This window comes from Aptenodytes forsteri, unplaced genomic scaffold (assembly GCF_000699145.1).
Source record: "Aptenodytes forsteri isolate BGI_AS27 unplaced genomic scaffold, ASM69914v1 Scaffold11, whole genome shotgun sequence".
Lineage (NCBI taxonomy): Eukaryota > Metazoa > Chordata > Aves > Sphenisciformes > Spheniscidae > Aptenodytes > Aptenodytes forsteri.
The window spans coordinates 2,443,601-2,465,181 of record NW_008794155.1 but is presented as its reverse complement, the minus strand read 5'-3'; the positions used below and the strand labels follow the sequence as shown (position 1 = coordinate 2,465,181).

Below are 21,581 nucleotides of genomic sequence, written 5' to 3'. Positions count from 1 at the left end.
AAGTGGTTGAGTCCCCATCCCTGGAAGTATTTAAAAGACGTGTAGATGAGGCGCTTAGGGACATGGTTTAGTGGGCATGGTGGTGTTGGGTTGACGGTTGGACTTGATGATCTTAGAGGTCTTTTCCAACCTTAATAATTCTATGATTCTATGATTCTATAATATTCTAGATCACTCATAAATGAATTCATAAATAGTCTGTAATACATGAAAGTCACTGCAGTTCATCACATTGATTCACTCTAGACTGTGGCAGTACTTTTCTCGCTCCATAGTTAAAGCTGAAACCAACTTCTTGTGCGAAGTCTTCTCTTAGCTTCTCTACAGTTACGCCAAAGACAAAGGAGAAAGTTCTGCAAGTTAAGTGTGCTGCTTGTTACCTTGGTTTTGTTTTAACTTTTCTGGATTTTTTTTTTCCCCCCAGTTTTGCTCAAAGTCAGCTTGAGCTTGAAAGGCTTCTCCTTCCCGTCATCTCTGGGGGATGTAGTACAAGGGATGGACTAACCCAGCAGCCAGGTCCCGCTCACTGCTGGGCTCTGGTGTGGCTGTCCGAGCTATCGCCCTCCCAGTGCATACTGGCGTTTCACCAGCCTAACGTTAGTTGGTACCAGGGTATCTGGGAGAGGAGGAGGAACGAGGACCAGAAGATGCATCCTGTTCTTAATTTCGTCTTTATCAAGTATGCTTTTATCTCTGGTATCAGGAATTAAAACCAAATTATCCATATTAAGTGACTGACCCTCCTGTAAGGACATAATACCATTTCAAATGCTTCTCCAAGGGATCCTAAAGCTGGAGAAGGTTACTCCGGGGGGCTGGATTCAGACCCTTGTGTTTTCAATTGCCCTGCAGACCACTGCTTTCCGAAAGCACTACAGTCACCTCAGTTTCCAGGGTCCAAAGCTCTGACTTTGGGCTGCTGTAAGACAAGCATAAACCTCCTGAAGTAAGTGAGAAGCTGTGGACGAATTTGGAGTCCGTTGTTTTTAATGATTAGGGGCCTCTGTCAGTATTTAGGTGAAGAGGTGTTTTCTGACATCAAGCTTGCAGGTACATACCATGTATGCAGAAGTAGCGTGCAAAGATTGTTGCACAGGCATAAGGTCAAATACTCAGAAATTAGTAGATTAGAGATTAGATAGATTTAATCCCTGGTCTTCACTAAAAACCTGGTGAGTATCCACTGAACATGCTGAGAAGTTAATTTTCAATGTTATGTTCCCCAAACTAAAGGAAGCCCTTCTCTTTAAAGGGACTGATACGATGACAATCTTCCAACCGTTACCACTGACATCAGGGGAAATTTGTACTGCCTCCCACTCACCCATCACATGGAGAAGCTGAGGACTCTTCTGGCAACATGCTTTGGGAAGGGTCAAGCGATAGCAATTTATGGATTCAATGGTATACTTTCCGAAGTGTTTTGCATTTGTGGAACCCATGTTACAGAAGGTATTTGCAACTCTCTTGATCGCTGCATCAAATACTGTGATGTGTTAGGGAAATTTGGTCAGAAAATAGATCCTCTTTATTTCTAGTGTCTTCATTTTTGAGGAAAAAACCAATAATCCAAACAAAATCCAGCCAAACAAACCCCAGGTTTTTATACGAAGGAGGAGATCCCTTCTTTAACAAACAAACTTTCAAAAATGTTAATGGTTTTCATTAGTCTATGGGCAAAATTTTTTTTAAGTTATATTTGCTTAAACAGCTGCTTTTTTTTTTTCATTTTAATGTAAAAACAGATTGTAAAATATTTTGAATAAATATTCTCTTTAGGATGTGGAACACAATGAATTGCTAAGTAGTTTTATTGTCTACAAGGATATTTGGGAAACAGCAGTTCCTCTTTAAGATTCTAATTGTCATGCATAAAACAGCTCAGAGGTTTCCATGGGCTGAGGGGCCTATCCCTGTGAACCGTGCTGCATGTTCAGGGTTTTACCCTGTAGAAGCTGGTAAGTAGATTACAAATAGGAAAAAAAAATCCGTATTTTGCAGAGATTTTAGTGATCAAATTAATTCCACTAGCCTTAATAACAGTCTGTTGTGATATTTTGATTTTATTTTTTTTTCCCCTTCCGTACAAACGTGTAAGTTCCCAGTGTATGTTCATGGTGTGGAATATACCGTGAGTGACTGTTGTCTTACACCACTAGAGATGGACAGCTGTTGATGAGAGGGCAACATATAATCTCACTAGTATGGTGGAAAAAAGAAAAACGAACGGTAAACGTTCCCCAGGTCAGGTGCATCCTTGGGAAGACATACAATGCACATCACAGAGTTATGCCACTACCTTTTCCTCAAGAGAAAAATAAATACTGGTGGCTAAAATGGCAATTTCTACTACATTTTTATGTAATGCTTTCTCTTCTGAGCTCGCTTTACTTAGCTAGAAAGCATTCTTCTCCTCGAGTAGTAATTATTACATTCTTAAATAAAAAATAATATTTGCACTTAAAGTTTACACCCACAGAAAATATTTTACAGGTATTAGTTAAAAAAAAGATACAAGTCCTTAGTTGCAGCTAAGGTAATGTGGGTCGTATACAGTGTGATAGAGAGAACAAGGGCCATTCACTGTTTAAACGAAATATTGCCCTTGGAATGTTGGGAAAACTGCATGGGAATTTTGGAAAAGGGCCTTCTGCCTTGTGTTAGGAAAACTGCTGAAGCTGTCAATGCTAATTTTGTCACGACACTAACAAACTCACCCCCAGCAAATAGAGCAGTATAAACAGTAAGTGAATTTTATACTCTCCTAATTGCAACAGTGCGGCTCTTTTGTGGGTCCAACACCAAGCTCGTGTCCCCCAGGGACCAGGGTAAGCATGAGGATGCTCGTGCTAAAAACTCAGCCTCCGTGGAAGGTCTCTCACCCCGTGGAGACCCTTGGGAGCTCCACGGCAGAGGAGCAGGTTTCCAGGTGAGTGGTGCTGGGGGGAGCAGGAATCTGCGGGGGGGAGTCAGGATACTGGTGACTCTTTGGAAAACTGGAGGGAATAATTTGATGTACTTTGAACTGTAATAAGCCAGACTCCCAAAAGAGAAGTGATTTGAAGCAAAGACCAACTACCACATTTTCCTCAACTGGAGAAAAGTGAAGCGAAGCCAGTGAGAGACGGACGAAGCAGCCAGACTGGGGAGTAGTAATGGTTTACGGTGTGTTTTCCACAGCTGCTGTATGTTTGTTTTCCACTTCTCACCTCCCTGTGCAATCTCAGGCCGTGCTCTGTACTCTGTCCTTGTTTAGATTTGATGTAGCAGCAAGAAGACAAGGTGCCATTAGCTTTTACTTGAAAGGTCATATTGAAGTTATTTTCCTCTAATCTGAGGGATTTCAACCATAGCAAAGTAAAATAAAATTTAAAAAACTGGTCTAAGCAACCCCTCTAACCTGACTGTATCACAGAGAAATGAAGTTAAACACTGAATTGTATAATGCACAATTACTGCAAAATTGCTCAACTTGCTTTTCAGTCACTGGTGTCTGTTCTCTGTGCGAAAGAGAATGAATTCCTCCAAATTTAGGAAATGATCCCACAAATTTTAGCCTGCCATTAACAAAAAACATATGTCAGGATGTATTTTACCACTTTAAAAATCAGCGCACTGAAGACATGTTTATCGTGAAGCATGTGGGTAATCCCATCCTGGCTAGTAAATGCATCGGGGTATCAGATGTGCCGCTGAGCTCCCAGGGCTGGATGGAGATTTGGATGTCTCAGCTAAGCCATGGCGACTGGCCCTAGATATGAGCTTTACCTGTCCTAAATACAGAGTAATGTCCTAAGCATCGTAGAGAAAGACTTTCCCCCACATTTGGGATGGGTTAAGAGAGCATACATTGTCACTTCAGCTTAGCTGAAATTCTGTTACTTCTTAAGCTGCAGGAACTCAGCTGAACAGCTGAGCCTTGAGTACCTTTTTGTAACTTCAGGCGTAAGCTTATGTGGTTTGCTGAGGCAGGGCTTACATTTTGAAATTAATGCTAACATTTATGCGTGTGCTTAGTTTCAAGCACTGTCAGTACTCACATTGGACTTGGATTTATCCATTGAGGGGCTGAACTCTAAAGAAGAAACAAACCCAGTGGGATAATGTCCTGTGTAAATGTAATTCATAAATATTTGCAGAATCAGGTCTGCAGGTTCAAATATGTCCTGTAGCTATTTTATGGCTTTGACAATGTTACCTGTTCATTTTGTCACTTTTAACTTTTTTTGTTACTAGTACAGTGTTTGAAATTAATTTTCAAATTTTATTCTCTGTTGATCAGGAAAAAAAAAAAGAGCTATTTATACAGTGTTAACATGAATATTGACCACAAGGTGAACAGGACCCTCTTTTTTGTCAGAAGCTTGCTTGTCAGTATGCCGGTGATAGATCAGATGTAAAGAAAATCACTTCTGCAAAACCAATTTGCTAAGGGGCTTGTAAAATCCATTTTTAAAAAGTTACTGAGGCGAAAAAGTGAAGGACCAGCCAACCAGATATTTTGATCGGCTCTTCAAGGTCAAAAACTGATTACTAATTCATCAAATATCTTACTGGTAGCACTGTTTGAAGAGCAAACAACTCTGTGCAGATGTTCTACCTAGTAACTCTAATACCATGGAAAGATGGGTAGGGTAGGAACAAACAGAATTTTTACTTACTTTTGGCAATGCTACAGTCGTAGGAGCTGTGGTCTTCAAAGCACTGGCAGCCCAGTTCAGTACATTGTCCATTGCCATTACAGAAAGCGGGACACCGGAGGACGGTGAGGATTTCCTCCTGGGTAGCAGATGGCTGGTTTCCTACATGAAACACTCTGTTTCTGTTTCCTAGCACTCTTCTTTCACATTCATTTTCCAAAAGGGCTATCAGTGCCCTCACCCAAGCCATGTCATCTTTGAGCTGCAGATCTAAAAGGCATATATCAATTGTCTCATCCATCTGTTCTCCAAGGAGACCTTTACACACTAAGCCAATGGTGGAATTTGCAAGAATTTGGTGGCAAATCTCCCGAGCTTTGGCAGCGGTTAGGCCACTGGGAGTGGGCCATGCCAGTGGAAGTTTCGTCCGAATCCCTTCAAAGTAATCCTCTGGGAAAAAATATGCAAAGTTCTCTGAGTCTCTCTGGCTTGGGCCATGCAACGGGTGAAAGGATGAGTACTCATAATAGTCTCCTTGCCTTTTTGCTCTCTGTAGGTCTTCTGTTCGTTTGGTAGAGCTAATGGAACTGGTTTTTTTCATGGAAACATTGTGTGCAAGGGGTTTTACTTGGTCGTCGGGGCTACCTCGCTTTTGGACTGATTTAGGCAGATATCTTTGATCAAAAGACTTGGTCGACAGTTTCTCGTCTTTTCTTAAAGTAGACTCTATTTCTGAGTGAGTGACAAATTCTGACGTAACATCTAGATACGGGATTGCAGAGGTGTAATCCACATGATCATAATGGCAACCAGAGGATTGAGGGAAAGGGGTCTGAAAGGCATTCCGCGTGTTTACCACGGGCACAGACTTAGTGCTCTCCTTTTGACATCTGCAGTAATTTTTCCTTTGCTTCCCCCCAGAAGGTGCTGGAGTCTTGTCAAATAAACTCTTCCCCGGAGGTATTCTGATTTAAAAATAGAAAGAGATTAGAGGGAGGAAACTTTCAACAAATTAGTCTACAATACTAAGTAAACTTTCTCTCCCTGAGGCTGGGGGATGTATAAATTTCCAATCTACCAAAGTACTTAAGAAAATGCTTGTTTAATCCCTGTTTTCTTTAGTCGCTTTTGCACTGCCCTTCTTGAGTGGTCCTGTATATTTTTTAGCACTACATTGGGACTTTTTAGTAACAGATGCTTAAGTGCTTTGCTGGAGCGTTGCCTAACTGCTTGACTTCTCTTTGCAGAACTTTCTCTAAGGTGGAGGTTACCCTTTGCATATTGCACATGAAATAAGGCCTTGGACTCGACCCTCGTGTGACTCAGGTACAGCTTGGAGAATGACAAAAAAGACGTATTTGTTTCAAATGCTTTATTAGGAAAACCATCTTTATCTATTTGCCTGTGCTCTCCTTACCAGGTGTTTCCTCTAAGACTTGGATCACTACGTTTTTTTCTTTTAAATGTTTTTTTCCTTTAAAAATTTTTTATGCATACTTAATTTCATTCATGTTTTCTAATGGAGCTTTCTTTGAGTTTTTCTTTTGACACAAAGCTGTTTTCTATTGATCATAAGGCTAGGCTATCACATAAGGTAAGGTGACTTTTCCCCCCTTTTTAATTTAGTCCAGCTTTAATGATGGATGAACTTCTAGAGAGATCATTTTGAATAAACAGCCATGATTAAAGTTTCTTTGGAGATTTCATGAGCACAAGATCTCTTATTGATCTTATTTCTACAGCACAAGAGGAATCCTGGAGCTTTATAGAAAAAGATATGCTTCTTGTCCCCATAGTTGGCAGCACTTTATTTCCAGACTTTATTTCCAAATTTGAAATATCACTAGAAATTTAAATGATTTTGGCATTAATTTTATTTTGCAGCCAGAATGTAGAGATTTCAGGAAAATGAAAGCATTTGCAAACATTTTGAACCCAGACACTACATTCTGTTGTAGGAAGTATAATGGCCTTTATCCAATTTTTCCAATATATATTGAAAATGGCATATATGACATTATTATTTTAATAATTGATACAATACTACTTTTAAATAAAACATCATGGTGACACAGGCAAAATGAACCCATTTCTCTTTCTAAAACAGGAGCCCACACATTTATGAAACCATTTTACCCAATGTGAGGGCACAGCAGAATACAACGTGATACGACAGGACGGCTTTTGTGCTTGCAGAAATGCACAAGCTATTCTGCACTTTCCTACAGTCTAGGACAATAAAACATATTTGGCAATTGAGGGAGTGCTGAAAAGACCTCTAGTCCTTTGGACAATGCAGTTGAGTGGGCGTCCTGCAGGTGCTGTTCCTCCGGCTCTGCATGGTGGTGTTACCTGCAGCTGAAGCTGCCCAGACTCGCATCATGAACTAACTGTAAACCTGAATAAAGGCAGCAGAACTAGCTCGCTCTTTGAGGGAACACTACAAGAACTAGAAGCTCTAGGTAAATATCACGTATTTAATAAAGAAATAGAAGTCACATAAACTGGTCCAGAATCAGGACAGAAACTTAAAACAAAAATGAAAATTTCAACAAAATGAAAATCTTTTGTCTTGGTATTTTATCGAAATAAATTGATTTGTTATTCCTATGTGAAACCAAATACCTTCCTTTGATCAGCTCTGGTCAACTGGATGGGGGTATATGGTGTGGAAAGGATGGAGCCACTGAAAACCCCATCCTGCCTCACAGGCATACACATACTGACAGCACCTCAGTGAACTGGGATGTGCCTTCTGTCCCCTGCATAAGATGACTAGACTATCATTCCTCTTAGCTGCCCATTATAATCAAGGAAGAACTAAAGTTTTTCAAACTGAGTTGGATGCTATTATAGAGAGAGAGTTCAAAATCAATAGCATTGCTGCTGGTTTCTCAAAAGATTTGAAAAATGGTTTGAAAAATGTATTTTACTTACTTAAAATACATGTTTTAAAATTCAGCTCTTCCTTGTCCAGATGCTATTTAAGGGCTGGGAGGCTCTGATGTTGTTTTATTGTTTAAAAGTTACATTGGAAAGCTGATGTTTAAAACAGATCTGTGCCGTTCAGAGCCCTGCAGCTGCTTGAGAGAGGTGGGAGCCAGGGAAGGAGCCGAACTGCCAGATGGTGAGCACTAAGACTAGCTTCAGGTGTTGGAGAAAACCTAACATGCTTTCAGTGTTATTTAAAATGAAATTAAAAACAGCAGCAAAAAAGTCACCCTCCAGGTTTTGTTTTTTACGGCACCATTTCTCCGTGGGTGGATCAGAGTCCGACCCAGTCTCCTCCGGAGGTGGCCTTAGCCTTTCCATTGGCTCAGTTGTTTTTTTAACCAGGTTCTGACGGGTCCTTGAGAATCCATCCTTGGGAGTACTGCAGGGTGAAACTCATCACCCCTCTTGCCCTTCTTATTTAGCAGGAACTTCTCCTCCCTTCCTTGAAGTATCCCCATCATATGCGCTGAGCACTAGGAAACTCCTCACTGTTTTATAAGTAAATTCCTATATATTGTGCTTTAGCTTCTGAACTTTCAGCAAACTTGCTTTGAACAGGTCTTCCTAAGGATCTTGTTAGCCCCCTCTTTGGATAGTCAGCAGTTCAAGTCATTCTAGCACCAAGTTATTTCTCCATTTGCCTTCACAGAAGCGAGCTCTGACTGATTATCACATTATTAAGATATTAAAGATGACTGTTGACTTCTAAAGAGTGTAATTTGTAATGACAGGTCAAAATTGCCATTCAATAGCCATTATTTAGGCCCATTGAATATAACTAGAATATGGGAAAGGTGTTTTTTTTCTGAAATTCAATAGGTCTAAAATTTCTTGTTCCTATAGGACTGCGCTAAGTTCCCACGTACAGATTAAGTGGTATGTTAAGGTGGTTCACCTTATTTTTCCTTATTTGCAAAACATACTTCACAAACAAAACTACACAGTCAGCCAAACCCATTTTGGTTTTGGGAACACCTGTTAGGCACGTTTAGAGTTCAGCAACAGGAATTAAAATGTGGGATAGGGATAGGTAGGGGGAGAGGGACAGGGAGAGGGACAGGGATATGTCAGAGCACCAGACCCCTGGCTCTGGTTCCAGACCATCTGTCTCAGAAAGTGCAAGTTTTTAGAGCTCACTGTCATCATTAGTAAAGTAGAAATTAAGTTTTAGCATGGTACATATATTACCACACTTTGTAAAAATGTAACATTTAATCTATACTCACGTATTGTAATTAGTGTTTGGGAATAAAAGAACAAGGGAAATACCAAACCATTAATTAATCCCTATTGTCAGTTATCTACATTTTCTAGTGTGGGTGAGAACGCCGGGTTTTTTAACAGCTGAGTGGGATCTTAACACAGCTGTTAAGATGACATCACTTGAGAATATAAAACTTCTCTCTCAGTAACTGTTTATGTGTCTTGTACTGGCTGAAAATGAAGGCACCGTGCTGTTCGGATGGTAATGGGTCTCCAGGCTTCCCTCGCTAGATTAAGCAAATCCCTCTGTCAGGTCATGAGGGGAGTATGTAATGGAATAAACCTATCAACACCCCTTGAAACAGTGCTACAGAGCATCTCCCGGGCCGGGATCCTCTCTCACTTTGTACCTCCACTCCTCTATGAAGTCTTCTTCGGGCACATTGCTCAGGTCGTTGTGACTGATCCCGTCAAAGAGGCCACACAAACCTCTGGTGCTGTTGAAGTCGCTGCCCGGTGTCCTCACCGTCAAACCCATTCCCCACTCGCTCACGTCGGCTCGCACAAACGCTCCCGAAGGGAACAGGATCTGAAGAGGCAGAAAAAAACCGCGGTGAATCGAAGCTGTTACCAAGCTTTTTATGCAATGAAATTGTCCCTTTCTATAAATGAAAATATCAAAGTAGGATGTTGGCGATGGCAGAGGTAATTTAAGATCACTTAGATACACTATAGATATTTATTTGTGCTATTATTTAGCATGCTTTCAGATTCTATGGTACTAATATCTGATAGTATTACATAAACATAAAACTGCACAAATACTTTCTTTTTAAATTAATAATTACATCCATTGAAGTTTTCCCACTGGTAAGTTACCAGCTAAGTTTTGAAGTGGCGTCCATGACAATAAGGCCACCCTTGTGTCTTTGCCTGGGAAATCATTTCTTTGAGATAAACTGCCAAGTCTGAAAAACAGGTTTCTTCCTGCTGAAAAATCGTTTCATTTTCCAAGGCCAGATTACCCAGAAAATGATTGTGTTTTAAAGTGGATAAAGCAATTTTCTCATTAAAGAACTTGTGGTAGGCTTAAACTGACCTTTAAAAGAAAAAAAAAATCTTGAGGTTAAGACAAAGAAGTAACTGTGTGGATAATGGATTTTTCAGACTGATGTCCCAACCAAATAATAAAAAAAAGGAAAAAAAATCTGTTCGACTGAAATGTATTTTTGTTTGTTTGCTTTATTTTTACAGGTAGAAAGAAAATTATTTTGAAACTGATCTGTGCCAGGAGTGGGAGCAGGAGCACTCTATCCTGATAAGTAACAATATTTTTTTTTTTCGATCCAAAATTACATGTTTTCAGTTAATCTTAAGAAGTACCTTAAATAGTTGGAAACATCTCATTACAATAATTTCAAAATAATTCTTTTCCTTTTTTTAAGTCACCCCTGCCTAAGTATAATTTATGCAGCCAAGTAACGTCCATTCCTTTTCTTCCTTTCAGTGGGGATTTTTTCGTCCCTTATAAGTTCCTCCCCACCAAATCTATTGATATCTGTGAGGAAGAAACTAGCTTATATTTGTATTTCTGTGCTGGGATCCAGAGTTTACATTTTGGCTGCACTAAATAATAATCTTGCCCATTTTAGCTTCCCAGTCATCATTTCAGGCATGAAAATACTTTTTGAGGCGCTCTCCGCGAGTGATCTCGTCCAGCTGAGCGGAGCAGCAAAGTGCCACTGATTGCAGTAACAGCCGGGGACACTGTGCTTTGAACTCAGGCCCTCTGTGTTTTGATCAGGGCATTCAAAGCATCCTTTTTTCTAAAATTATTGGCCTTGGTGAATAACGGAAGTCATCATATAAAACCGGTTCTTTGAATACGTCAGAAGGCCTTGGCCGTACCTCTACCTTGGCTGGATGTTTCGCTTCCCAAGGTAAGTTTAAAAAAAAAAAAAAAAGATTCCCCGACATAAAGCTCAAATGGCCTGATGAGTTAATTTTTTCTTAGTGGTTTAATAGGTAGAGCAGGAGAACTGCAGCTGACACAGTGCGGGGTAGGGTTTGATTTCCTTCTTCAGATAAACATGTGCCTTCTAATTACATACTTTACTACAGGGAGGAGCATTTCCTACAAGGCTGCGTATAAAATCCTTGCAGTCAGGACTGCATGAGCTGCTTCAGTCTTCCGTGCTGTCTGGATTAATATTTCCAGGTGTGGATTTATTTCAGGAATTCGGAGGGCTGTAACCCTTTCTTTTCCTGCTGCCCTGGGCAAGGCATCCCATCTGCCACTGAGGACCTAACAACCGCCCAGGTTTTCTGTAACCCACCTGGATTTAACGCTGCTGATTGAGGCTTTGAAGAAGCTTTTTTGACACCTCAGATTGCAGAGATATACAGTGACTGGCTGCTGGAAGCTGCTGCCTTGCACAGAAAAGAGAGTGACTTAACCCCATTCAAAGCATCAGCCTTGAACGGCTCGGGAGCGGCGGGGGAGCCGGCTCCTGCGCGGCGTGAGGTTGGCGACGGGCAACTGCTGAGCAAATTGGGCTGCACCGTGCACAGCGGCCTGATCAGGGACCGTATTCATTGCTGCACAGTTCCTACAGATTCCCATTCAGATCAGGGCAGGATTCATGTCCGTGTCCCGGGGGTGTCCTGATTTGTTTCACTGGGACTTACACGAAGTGTAAATGAGAATAGGGATTCCTTGCTAAGATTCTGCTAGTAATAAAAGAGTAATTATATTGCATTTAGTTGCAAAATGAAATGACAGCTTGCTTCCTGCTTTTTCTCTATTCTATAATTAACAGACTTTCAATTACTACCTTACCAAGATCTATTCCAAGCGAGATCACAAGGAGAGCCAAACGCAGGCACTCCCTGCATCGTTCTGGCTCTGTTGTGGACCTATCTGCACCCAAAACATTCCCTGGCAATAAATCTTGATGATACAACTCTAGGATAAAATTATCTTCTTGGGTGTAATTTGTGGCTCTTCTCCTCACCAAAGCCCCTGGTGCAGCCTGCTCTTATTCTTCCAGTGATTTCACTGGATTAGTGTGGATAAGTGATACTCATGCAAAGTATGTTGTGGCCATATATTTTTTAGGCAAATACTTTAAGTTATACCAAATGTTGCACATTTGCAGCCCATTTTCATGGCTTTTGGGGGCTCTCTGGATCTGACTAATATTGCCTTACCGTTCCACTCTAAACCTACATTATTCTGCTACCTGTGATCTTTCCTTGAATGTTTAAATCATAAGCTCTGCAAAGAAATTTGCTTTATGTGATGCAGTTGGGTAGTGCCTAGCATAAACAAACTGTGAGCGGATTGCCGTGCTGCGGAGAGAAAGTAACAATATTGGCACACCGCTACGTCCACGAGAAATTTCCAGAGGTATTTTTCTTTTGTTTTACAGTTTGTTAAACTAACACTTTTCCCTGCATCTCATTTTTTGGTACATTTTGCTGCAGGCTCTCTTATGGTTTCAGATAGATATTTTTGTAGCAACTTCATTAATAATTCAGAAATATTAAACTCACATTTTAAAAGAACAATAACAACAAGAGTACTCAAATATCCACGTACTGTTATTTTTCTCCCTCCGTAGGACTTAAGGATTTTGACATGTGGCGATGCCTCAGTGCTTTTGACGACTAGCTGGGGTCTGCTCTCCCGAAAATGGCCATTGCAGGTGTCCAGCACCACGGTGTCACCCCCCTCTCGCGCAGCTACACCGCAATTGCAGGCGGCGGCGGAGCGGTGGCCTCCGCAGTCCCACTGCCGAACGTGCACTTCAAACGCCCGCGAGACGCTCCGGCACAGAAGGAAAGTGCCGATTTTATAGTTATCGTAGCGCCTAAAGAGCAACAAACGAAAAAAGAAGATTGAGAGACCCAGAGCATCCCCCTGTGACGGCTGTTTGTTGGTATTCCTATAACAGCGCTCCTTAATTAGGCCAGCTGGCCTTGAAGGAGGGAAAAATCAACACACGGGGAAGCGTTTCTCCAGCACCCTAAGCAAGGGAACGCTGTCGCAGTTATTAGCTGGAAGTGCATAAGAATTCGTGTGAAAAGCGGGTAGCTGTCTCCCAGCTGCTGCTATGGCAACGGGCATGGATAAAAAGGATAAACACTTGATAAAAAGCAAATGAGAAAAAGTCCCTGCCTCCAGGCCTTAATAAATATGTTTTGGTTCTAACCGGATGCTTTACAGCATGATATTCTTCAAAGCAAAGTCAGTGCTCAAATAACCTCTTCTGTGACTAATCACTAACTTTTACAAGACTGACTGTGGCTAGGTGAATACTTCACATGAAAACCTGGGATTCTACTGAAAACCTGTTAAAGTGAAGTTGGTTCCCCCCCTCAACAACTTCACTGTAAGCACCACTTCTGCTCTAAACGGATTAGCAATCAGCACGGTGCAGTGTGTTGAACAATTTGGGACTCTCATTCTTCTCTGTACAAAAGGTCCTTGCTCCATCTGAGTGAGGCCACGAGCGGAATAACTTGAATAACTTTGCAGGAGTTTCCCCTCTGCACGAGCCAGGTAAAACTCCTCCCAGCCGCAGCCCCTTGGGTTTCCACAACAGGGACCTGCGAGAGGATCCTCCTCTGCTTGGTCTTTGTTTTCCCACTCCATAAGCTTGTCTTGTTCTTACTCTATTTTATTCTAATGAGATGTATAAAAGTAAAGTAAACAGTAGCTGTATGCTTTACGTATGTCGCTGGAGTTTTCTCCTCACACCCCAACAGCTGCCATCTTTAAAGACAATGGATTATTCTACTTCCTTTTAAGGCGCTGCATTTAGTTTTAAACACGATTTTTAGGCAATTAAGTACAATGGAAACTAAGCTATAAGCTTATAATAATAAGCATTATTCTTTTCTACAGTAAAAAAGAAAATGTAAAAAAGTGTATAAAATAACTAAATAACAGGATTATTTTTAAGCACTGTCATACAAACATCAATATTTTTTCAGTCTGATAATGTTTTCCATACAGAGGAAAAAATGGCTAAAGAACCAAGATTTTTTAGCATGTATATATCTGCATTTTTTTTCTCTTCAGAATAAAAGCCATAGAAAACTCTGCAGCTTAAAACACAGTAAGAATTTAAACTCCAACTGCTTTTCTCTGCTAGAAAACACGCTTGACTTTATCTTTCATCTTGAAAAACTTAGTGAAGTTGGCCTTAAAATGATAAGATTTTGAATGGTTCTGTCTCATCTTATTTTCTAATCAGGTACATAAATCCTAAGTACACTGCGCAGATGCTGTTGCTAAGATTGAGTAGAACTAAGGACAACATAAAAAATAGATAATCTCTTTTGACATCAAGTACTAGCTCCGTTTGGACATCTTCACAGGAGAGACAGAGGAGGCAGGATATTTTATGAGAATCACCTTCCACAGTTTCCTTCGACAGGGGGAGCTTAGAAGGAGAGGTGTTTAGAGAGCTTGATGGAAAATAATGCACCAGAATGGCTGTACCCAGACTAATCAGCTGTATCTGGTAAATAAGACTGTGTTAGCATATGCATATAAATATCATTGCAGTTATGGGAGCTCTTTACTGCTTAATAAGCATTGACGGTGGACCCAGTCCAACTCTCCTGGAAGTCCCTTAGCGTCCTTCAATTAAGTCATGGCATAGATTGCATAGCACGTAACAAATCTGCAATGTGTCTAAAATGAAACTTTCAGCTGCCTTTGAATTACTTGAATGGATAATTGAATGTAGTCAGGTAAACTTTTCTGATGTTTATACAAGTGTAATTGTGATAATGACTCTTTGGACAATATTTGAGAAATCAAATTGCAGCCTTGTGGTGCTAAAAGCATAAAGTAGAGTTACTGGAGCTCTTGCATGAGGGAGCTCTGCGTGTTCTTTGTGAACCAGGCGCCGCTGCTTGTGTCTAAATTACCCTCCGCAATGCACTTCCACATCCTGCGGCCCTAATAGTCTGTAGCAATGGGTGTACTGGGTGGGAGGTGGTTGCCTCCCTCCCCATCTATGTGTTTGGGTTGTTTTTCAAGGAGCGCAGCAAGTTCTTGTCCAAGCATGAAGTCATGGCTCAAGTTGTGCTCTTAATCCAAGAATTATAAAACGTTCCTAAGTCTTTGGTTATGACAGTGAGATGCTATAGGAATAATTTCTGTTGGTTCACGATAAGAGAGGGACAGAAAGGAATATGAATGTATGTAAACACTTACAACTAGTACCTTTAATTAACCAACACAATACACTTACTATTCACCAAGCTGCACTTCATCTTTTTATTAATTCAGTTATTATTGTGGCTGCTCCTAAAGTTTTTCCACCTCAGTTTTGCCACCAAACGGTTTGATTTGTTGACCCGTACCTCCAGGCTCCCTCTTTCTTTGCTAGTGAGAACTATTTTGTGCTAGTTGTGAGCATAGGAAGTGCTGGGTGATGCTGGAGGATGTCCTCTGGATTCAGAGCGCTCATCGCTAGGGACTGACTGCGTTGTTCTCAGGGGGCGAAGCTGTTGGGTTGTGTTCAGCAGTCACCGGATGCTTAGAGATGTAGAAACTTCTACAGACCATCAAAAAGAACAGCACCTCTGGGAGGGCTACTCGTGCCCAGGATTTTAGTTGTGGGCTACTGTGATAAATGCCATTAAAACCATCCACAAGCGTGAAGCTGTGCCAGCTGAGGGATTTTGTCATTGTGCAGGAAATGGTGCCGTTGCCCCTGTGATGATATTGATGGATAGAGTAGCGTAAATGCTTGAGAAATCTCAAAATCTTTTGTCTTTTTTTTTAAGTTAAAATGCAAAATCATATGAATGATATATATAGTTCACCAATCAAGAAATATTTCCCTTTTTATATTTTGCCTTAAAAGGATTTTCTGCATATTTAGTTTTAAGCTAGTACTTCATATTTAAGAATCTACAATTTATGGCATGAAAAGCTTTTATATTTATAATGTGCCATAACTAGTAATGAGGGCTACACTTTTGCTTTACCAGGCTTTCACATTTGTTTAATTTAGAAGGTACTTTGCTATAAAAGGAAGTGCTCTCTCTGGATTTTAGCTAGTATAATTAACGCTATTTCACATCTATGCTCCAATATACACAAATTGATTGTGCTTACACTGTAAAATATGACACATTCTTCTTTGATTTTCAGTCGTTTCCTTTGGTCAAAAGAATGGAAAGATTACAAGATAAATATTTCTACAGAAATATATTAACAAGAGGCATACCAAAGGGGAGTGTTATCATTAGAAGTGGGAGTTAGGTGTTTCAGTTATCTAATAAAGAGCTAACTACCTCAGATGTAATGTGAGCTCAGTATGTCAGATTAAAAATCATTGAAAACATCACTATAGAAGTCACAAAATGAAGTATTATTGCGAAATCTTACAAATCAACCTATACAATGGAAGTGACCATTTCAGTAGGAAAATTTTACTACCAAAAAAAAATATCTTCCAGTCTTTTGATTTGCATTCCATTTATCAATTTCCCAACAAATCTGCTAAAGAAATTATTAGAATCAATATTTTTAAATTAAGTTAAATTTTGATGAGCTTTGCTTTTCATTTAAATTTTGGAAATCAAAAAGGTTGCAATTACTATTTTTGTGTCTGCTTTCATCCTTGCTTTTCTCCATTGTGCATTTTTCCTTCTCTTTGCCGTTGCTAATGGGAAAGTCCAAAAAGGTAAACACCTCTGTGAAAGGCAGGAGTATGTTTACACCCATGCCCATTTGTACAGAAAACACTCCCACCATTTTGCTGTTGGCAATGTTCCCCATCTTCAGACTTTCCCTTGTTTTTCATGTGACGGTTCTTCAGTGAGCCATCCCCAGGACTCAAGTGGGTGGAAAGGGTGCCAAAGCGACAACTGATCACCACCCATCCACAGCAGCTCTGCCTACAACATTTTGATCTCGGGGTCTGCTGTCTCCTGGTAAGCTGGCCTACAGGCTTTGCGGTGGAACAAATGGTTTTCCTTGGGTTATATTGTTTGATTGATGCTTTGCTGTTGATCTCAGAATCAGTTTTGATAGTTTCTTTATTGAGCTTTGTTTGCTGCCATCTTTGTAGCCATATAAAGGTGGGTAAAGGCTGCTGTTTCCTTCAGTTCTCTTGGCTAATTTTGGATGTTTCTTTTCTTTCCTGTGTAACGTTCTTACCTGAGCCTGTGTCTACTGATCACTTATGGTTGACGTAGCTCCTGATGCCCAAGGGCTGATGCTCCATTCATCCTCTCAGCCTATTGCTTCATAGTCCCTAGGAGAAGTTTCTCTTAGTTTTTTCCTCCTCTCTTGCTTTGCTGTTTACAACCTGCAGATCAGTCTATTTCTGATACTTTTTTTATTATTGAGGGACACTCATATGGTTTCTTACTTGAGCCCACAAGCTTTTTGCAGAATTCTTCCATTCACAATACTTAACGCACACCTAATTTCAAACACAATTTCCCACCAAATACCTTTCACGACCAAAGGGGAATGCTTCAGTTCCATACCTCTGTGTCAGTCTTTGTCTTTAGGTTATAGGTTTGTATCAGGACAGAAGCAGGAATTGCATTCCCCGCTCCTTAGATGCCGAGCTTTAAAATCATTTGCTAACGTGTTAACATTTTTTGGCCAGGCAGACAGAGAAGTTGCTTAACTGATGTGTAATAAGGTGGCATAATCATTACAATAATTGAAAGAGAAATTATTTACAATAATAAATGGGAATATAAGTAGGTGTAATGGGACTGTGAAATGATGGGTAAGAAACTTGGCGGAATGTCAAGAAGTGATATATCTTAGTGAAATAACCTACTTATTGAGATGGCAGAAGCCCCATCAACTTGGCTCATTTAAAGCTACACTGGACAAAGCAGTAATGAACATCCATCCACAGGGAAGAAACGTGCAGTTACTGAGGGGCCAAGCTAATCCTGGGATTTTTCCATGTCAAGGCTGTGTGACTCTGAGGCAGGGTGCCACAGAAGGACGGGCTTTTCCAAACTCCCTGTGCTCAAATATAATCATAAATTGATTAGAAGCATTTCTGTGTGCTATCAATAACAGGGTTGCAAAATGAGTTAGTCAAATAAAATTGCTTTATTTTATTTTAGACCTTTTTTTCCCATGGAAGCTATGTAAAAATGTACTACATGGCTGAGAGTGTTCCCCTGTTCCAAGCGGTACTTTTCAGTAATTTATGACCTCCTAAACACAACCACCTGGCAGATCACTGTCCATTCTTAGCCCTAAATCAGAAGGGAATATTTTAGAATACAAATGTATAGAAAGTTTTGAAATAATATTATTATCGAGTTTAATATCCCAGACTTAAAATAATTGCAGATACCATGAGGCACAGGAAAGTCTTTGCACCTCTTGTAGCTCTTCCGCAGCTTCTACATATCGAGCAACCAAACTTGCATGAAACAAGTGCCTGACCACATTTTAAATGATATTCAGCAAAGAAGGGGGGGGAACTGGAAAGCCCTAGATGTGCAGAGCTAATCTCCTAGAGGAGACTACCCAGTTTAGGTGATATCTTTATTTGAGGCAGACGTATAACTTTTAATGGAGCTACTGCCTTTCTTCCTCTCATTTCATCAACAGATTTCTCCAGCTTTGATGTCATTTCAGATGCTACCTCCAGAGCATGCTAGGCTGAAATTGGGACATTAGGATATCAAAATTAGAACATCATGCCTGCCAAGCCCCTGCGGACGCTGTGCGCCTAAAGTCGTTATCTGTGCCATTAGGAGGTTAACGGTGGAATGACAAACCTGGAATGTGATCTGAAATATTAACAACTTCGGATCAAATGTGCCTGACGCAAACTTTAAAAACTTCCTGTTATGTTAAATAGCTGGGGCAAATAGATTCATGAATGATTCGGGAAGTTAACTGAAGAAAAGTTCTATACAGTACAGGCTGTCAAACACAAAGGTACCACCTTTGGCTCAGTACGTCTTTAAGCAACTTATTGCTGGATAATACAGGAGGACATCTGGACAGTACAGGAGGATGTATAACTTTATTTTTGCACTCTTTCCCTGATATTTGCCACTTACCATTTCTGGACTTCTTTTATCTGAGACAGTACGGCCATCTTTACGGCTTTTTGGTTGTGATTATGACTGTCAACTCCGTGCAGAGATGCAGCTGTGCATAAACCAGCTCTGGAAGTAGAGGAATGCAAGAGCATCCTTGGGCTGAGTGACCTTGCATCAGGTGTTGCTAAACTGCTGGGAAGGCCCAGGCTGTCCCTGAGTGCTGTGCTACTACGGGGACATAATGGCTCACTTGGGTGGAACTGGGGTGTCGCTGACATGATGCCACATGGTGTAGGCACCCTCTGAAAGTCAATAGTGACGGTTCTGTCTGAAGAACATTTTGGAATCTGACCTTTGTCTTGTAAAAATTATTTAGACTCCAAACCATTGCCGCTTCAAGATTAATCCATTTCTAGTCCTTTTGTTAAAAGGAGCATAAACAGCTGGAAGGAAACCATGTATGTTATTGAAGCACTACATTAATCACTATTAGAAAACTAGTACAACGCTCTTTTAATATTCTAATGTAAAACCAAATGCATGCTACATCCAGAAACTGAAAACTGCAGTAATTGAGCCAAATTATTTCAAAGTAGAATACTCACCATCCATCAAATGTGATAATGTGTGGATCAGTGAAAGAGTAGCAGTTCCCTGTTGGGAGGTCTCGAACTGTGACCTAGTTAAAATGAAATGTGTAATGAATACAGTCTACACAGCAGTTTTTCTTCATTACTGTTCCTCACAAAACATTAGGGGCAGGATTCACGTGTCAAGTACAAACTAAAATCTGACTTCTAAAACATGATTGCGAACGGGTACAAAATAGGCTTCGCTTTCAAACAATGGAGTTTAATCACATGCAATAAGGGTGTTCAAAGTGCCTCTATTCCACCTGATGTAATGCACTGTCTTTCTTTATCTGGTAAAAAGCAAAGCTTTTTTATCAAACTTTTTTGCTAAGAAGTAGATCATTCACTGAAATTATCAAGAGAGTAGAGTGCTCATTAAATTGTACTAATTTTAATGCCTGAAGTATGGTGTAAGGTATGCTGTAATTAAGTAGCATTAACATATTTTAGTAGTAGTCACTGCCTGTCCCCCAGTTGGACCTTAGATTTCCTGCTACAGCATATGAATGGCTGATTTATATATTTGACATACAGGTTATTGATCGGGTACTGGCGACGAGGGCCCAAATCAGGCTGCTGGAGCTGTCTGCTATTGGCACGTAAATAAAAGAGGAAAGGATCTACTATAGCAACAGAGATCTTCAGGTGCATCAGCTCTTGGTTACTTGGGTGCAAGCTGTATCACAGACAAGGTCTGAGAGTCCTGGTGCCCTGCAAGGAACAGATATGCCTGCGAAAGCCAGAGGTAGGGTAACCCCCTTCGAAGTTGCAATACCTGAATCTCGGGCAGTGCTGGGCGTGCATCGCCACGTCTGGTCAAGATGGTGTTTTTTCATACTCTGCTATACAGTTCTCAGAAATGCAAGACTGGGTTGTGTAGTGATTTGCAATATGAAGAGCTCCCAGTCATACTGGTGGGAGTGATGAAGGATTATGGTTTTCCCATATCCAGCCTGCCAGGCTGATTTCTTGGCCAGGGCTGTTAATTCTTTGCTCGCTCTTTGCCCATGAGAAATCCAAGGTGCAATTCAGTTAGTTCTGCCATGACCCACGGAGCAGGGGAGAAGAATGTCCGCTATATCCTTGTACAGTCTTTCAGTGACAAAGCAGAACTTAGCTTTTAGGAACATAAATAAATGAATAAGAGGATGAAGATAGAACCACACTCCCTGACAACATTCTTCACCTGCGGCAATACATCAGCTGTGTTTCAAAATGCCCCTTAACTATCACACAGAGACACTGCTTAGACACCCACTGGTGTCTGGCATCCCAAAATGTTAGAGTGATGGTCCTGAGGAATGAAAAACTGAACACCTCTTTGAAGAGCATTTTGATCTGAGGTCAATTGTATCATTTGTATCTACAGTGTGATATAAAGAAGTATCTCAGAATTTTCCCATTTTCTCCACGGCTGCAACCTTCCTAAGTAAAACCTTTGCACAAACAAATCCACGTGGCCCTTTCTGCTCTGCTCTTTGCTTGCATGATACCAGCAGAGGATGCAAGTCCTAGTTGTAGGCAGTCTTAATTTGCTGAAGAAATCCACTTTATCAGGTGTCTGAATGTGTCAGGATGTTCTGCCCACCATTTCCATTCAATTTTCAGATAAATAAAAAATATTTGAACAAGTCTGAAGGACTAAAGACTATGTGGATTTTAATATATGGATTTTTCTTTGATACATTGCAGGGACTGTGTTACATTAACGCCTCTAATTAACTGCAAAGCAGGAATGAGGAAATGGGGGGGAGGAAAGGTAACGTCTATTATGTTTCCATAGATCAAGTTTTAACTGTGATGATAGATGGACTTTATTATAAAAATTGATTAACTCCATTTCACACTTGCTACATTTTCATATTTTAATGGAAGCATTTGTAACTTCAAGAAAAAATATGGGTATGTGAGTGCACTACACTGAATTAGCTGCAATTTCTGATTTAAGAATCTTAAAAAGTTTAAAAGAAGCCTATGCCAGAGAGGAAAGGATATAGTCACGTGCTAGGCAATTTATCTTTGAAGACAAAAAATTTTTTATAGAATCATA

At 40.4% G+C, this 21,581-nt stretch overlaps 1 protein-coding gene across 1 annotated transcript in view; it reads right to left on the bottom strand.

Moving 5' to 3' along the window:
* Positions 1–21,581, bottom strand: part of LOC103899489 (von Willebrand factor D and EGF domain-containing protein) — a 189,286-nt gene that overhangs the window by 96,956 nt on the left and 70,749 nt on the right. Inside the window, exons 8-11 of the mRNA XM_019472158.1 lie at positions 19,505–19,578; positions 12,439–12,709; positions 9,248–9,426; positions 4,662–5,605 (exon numbers count right to left, since the gene is read on the bottom strand). Coding sequence (XP_019327703.1) covers positions 4,662–5,605; positions 9,248–9,426; positions 12,439–12,709; positions 19,505–19,578 — 1,468 coding nt within the window. The remainder of the gene's footprint in view (positions 1–4,661; positions 5,606–9,247; positions 9,427–12,438; positions 12,710–19,504; positions 19,579–21,581) is intronic.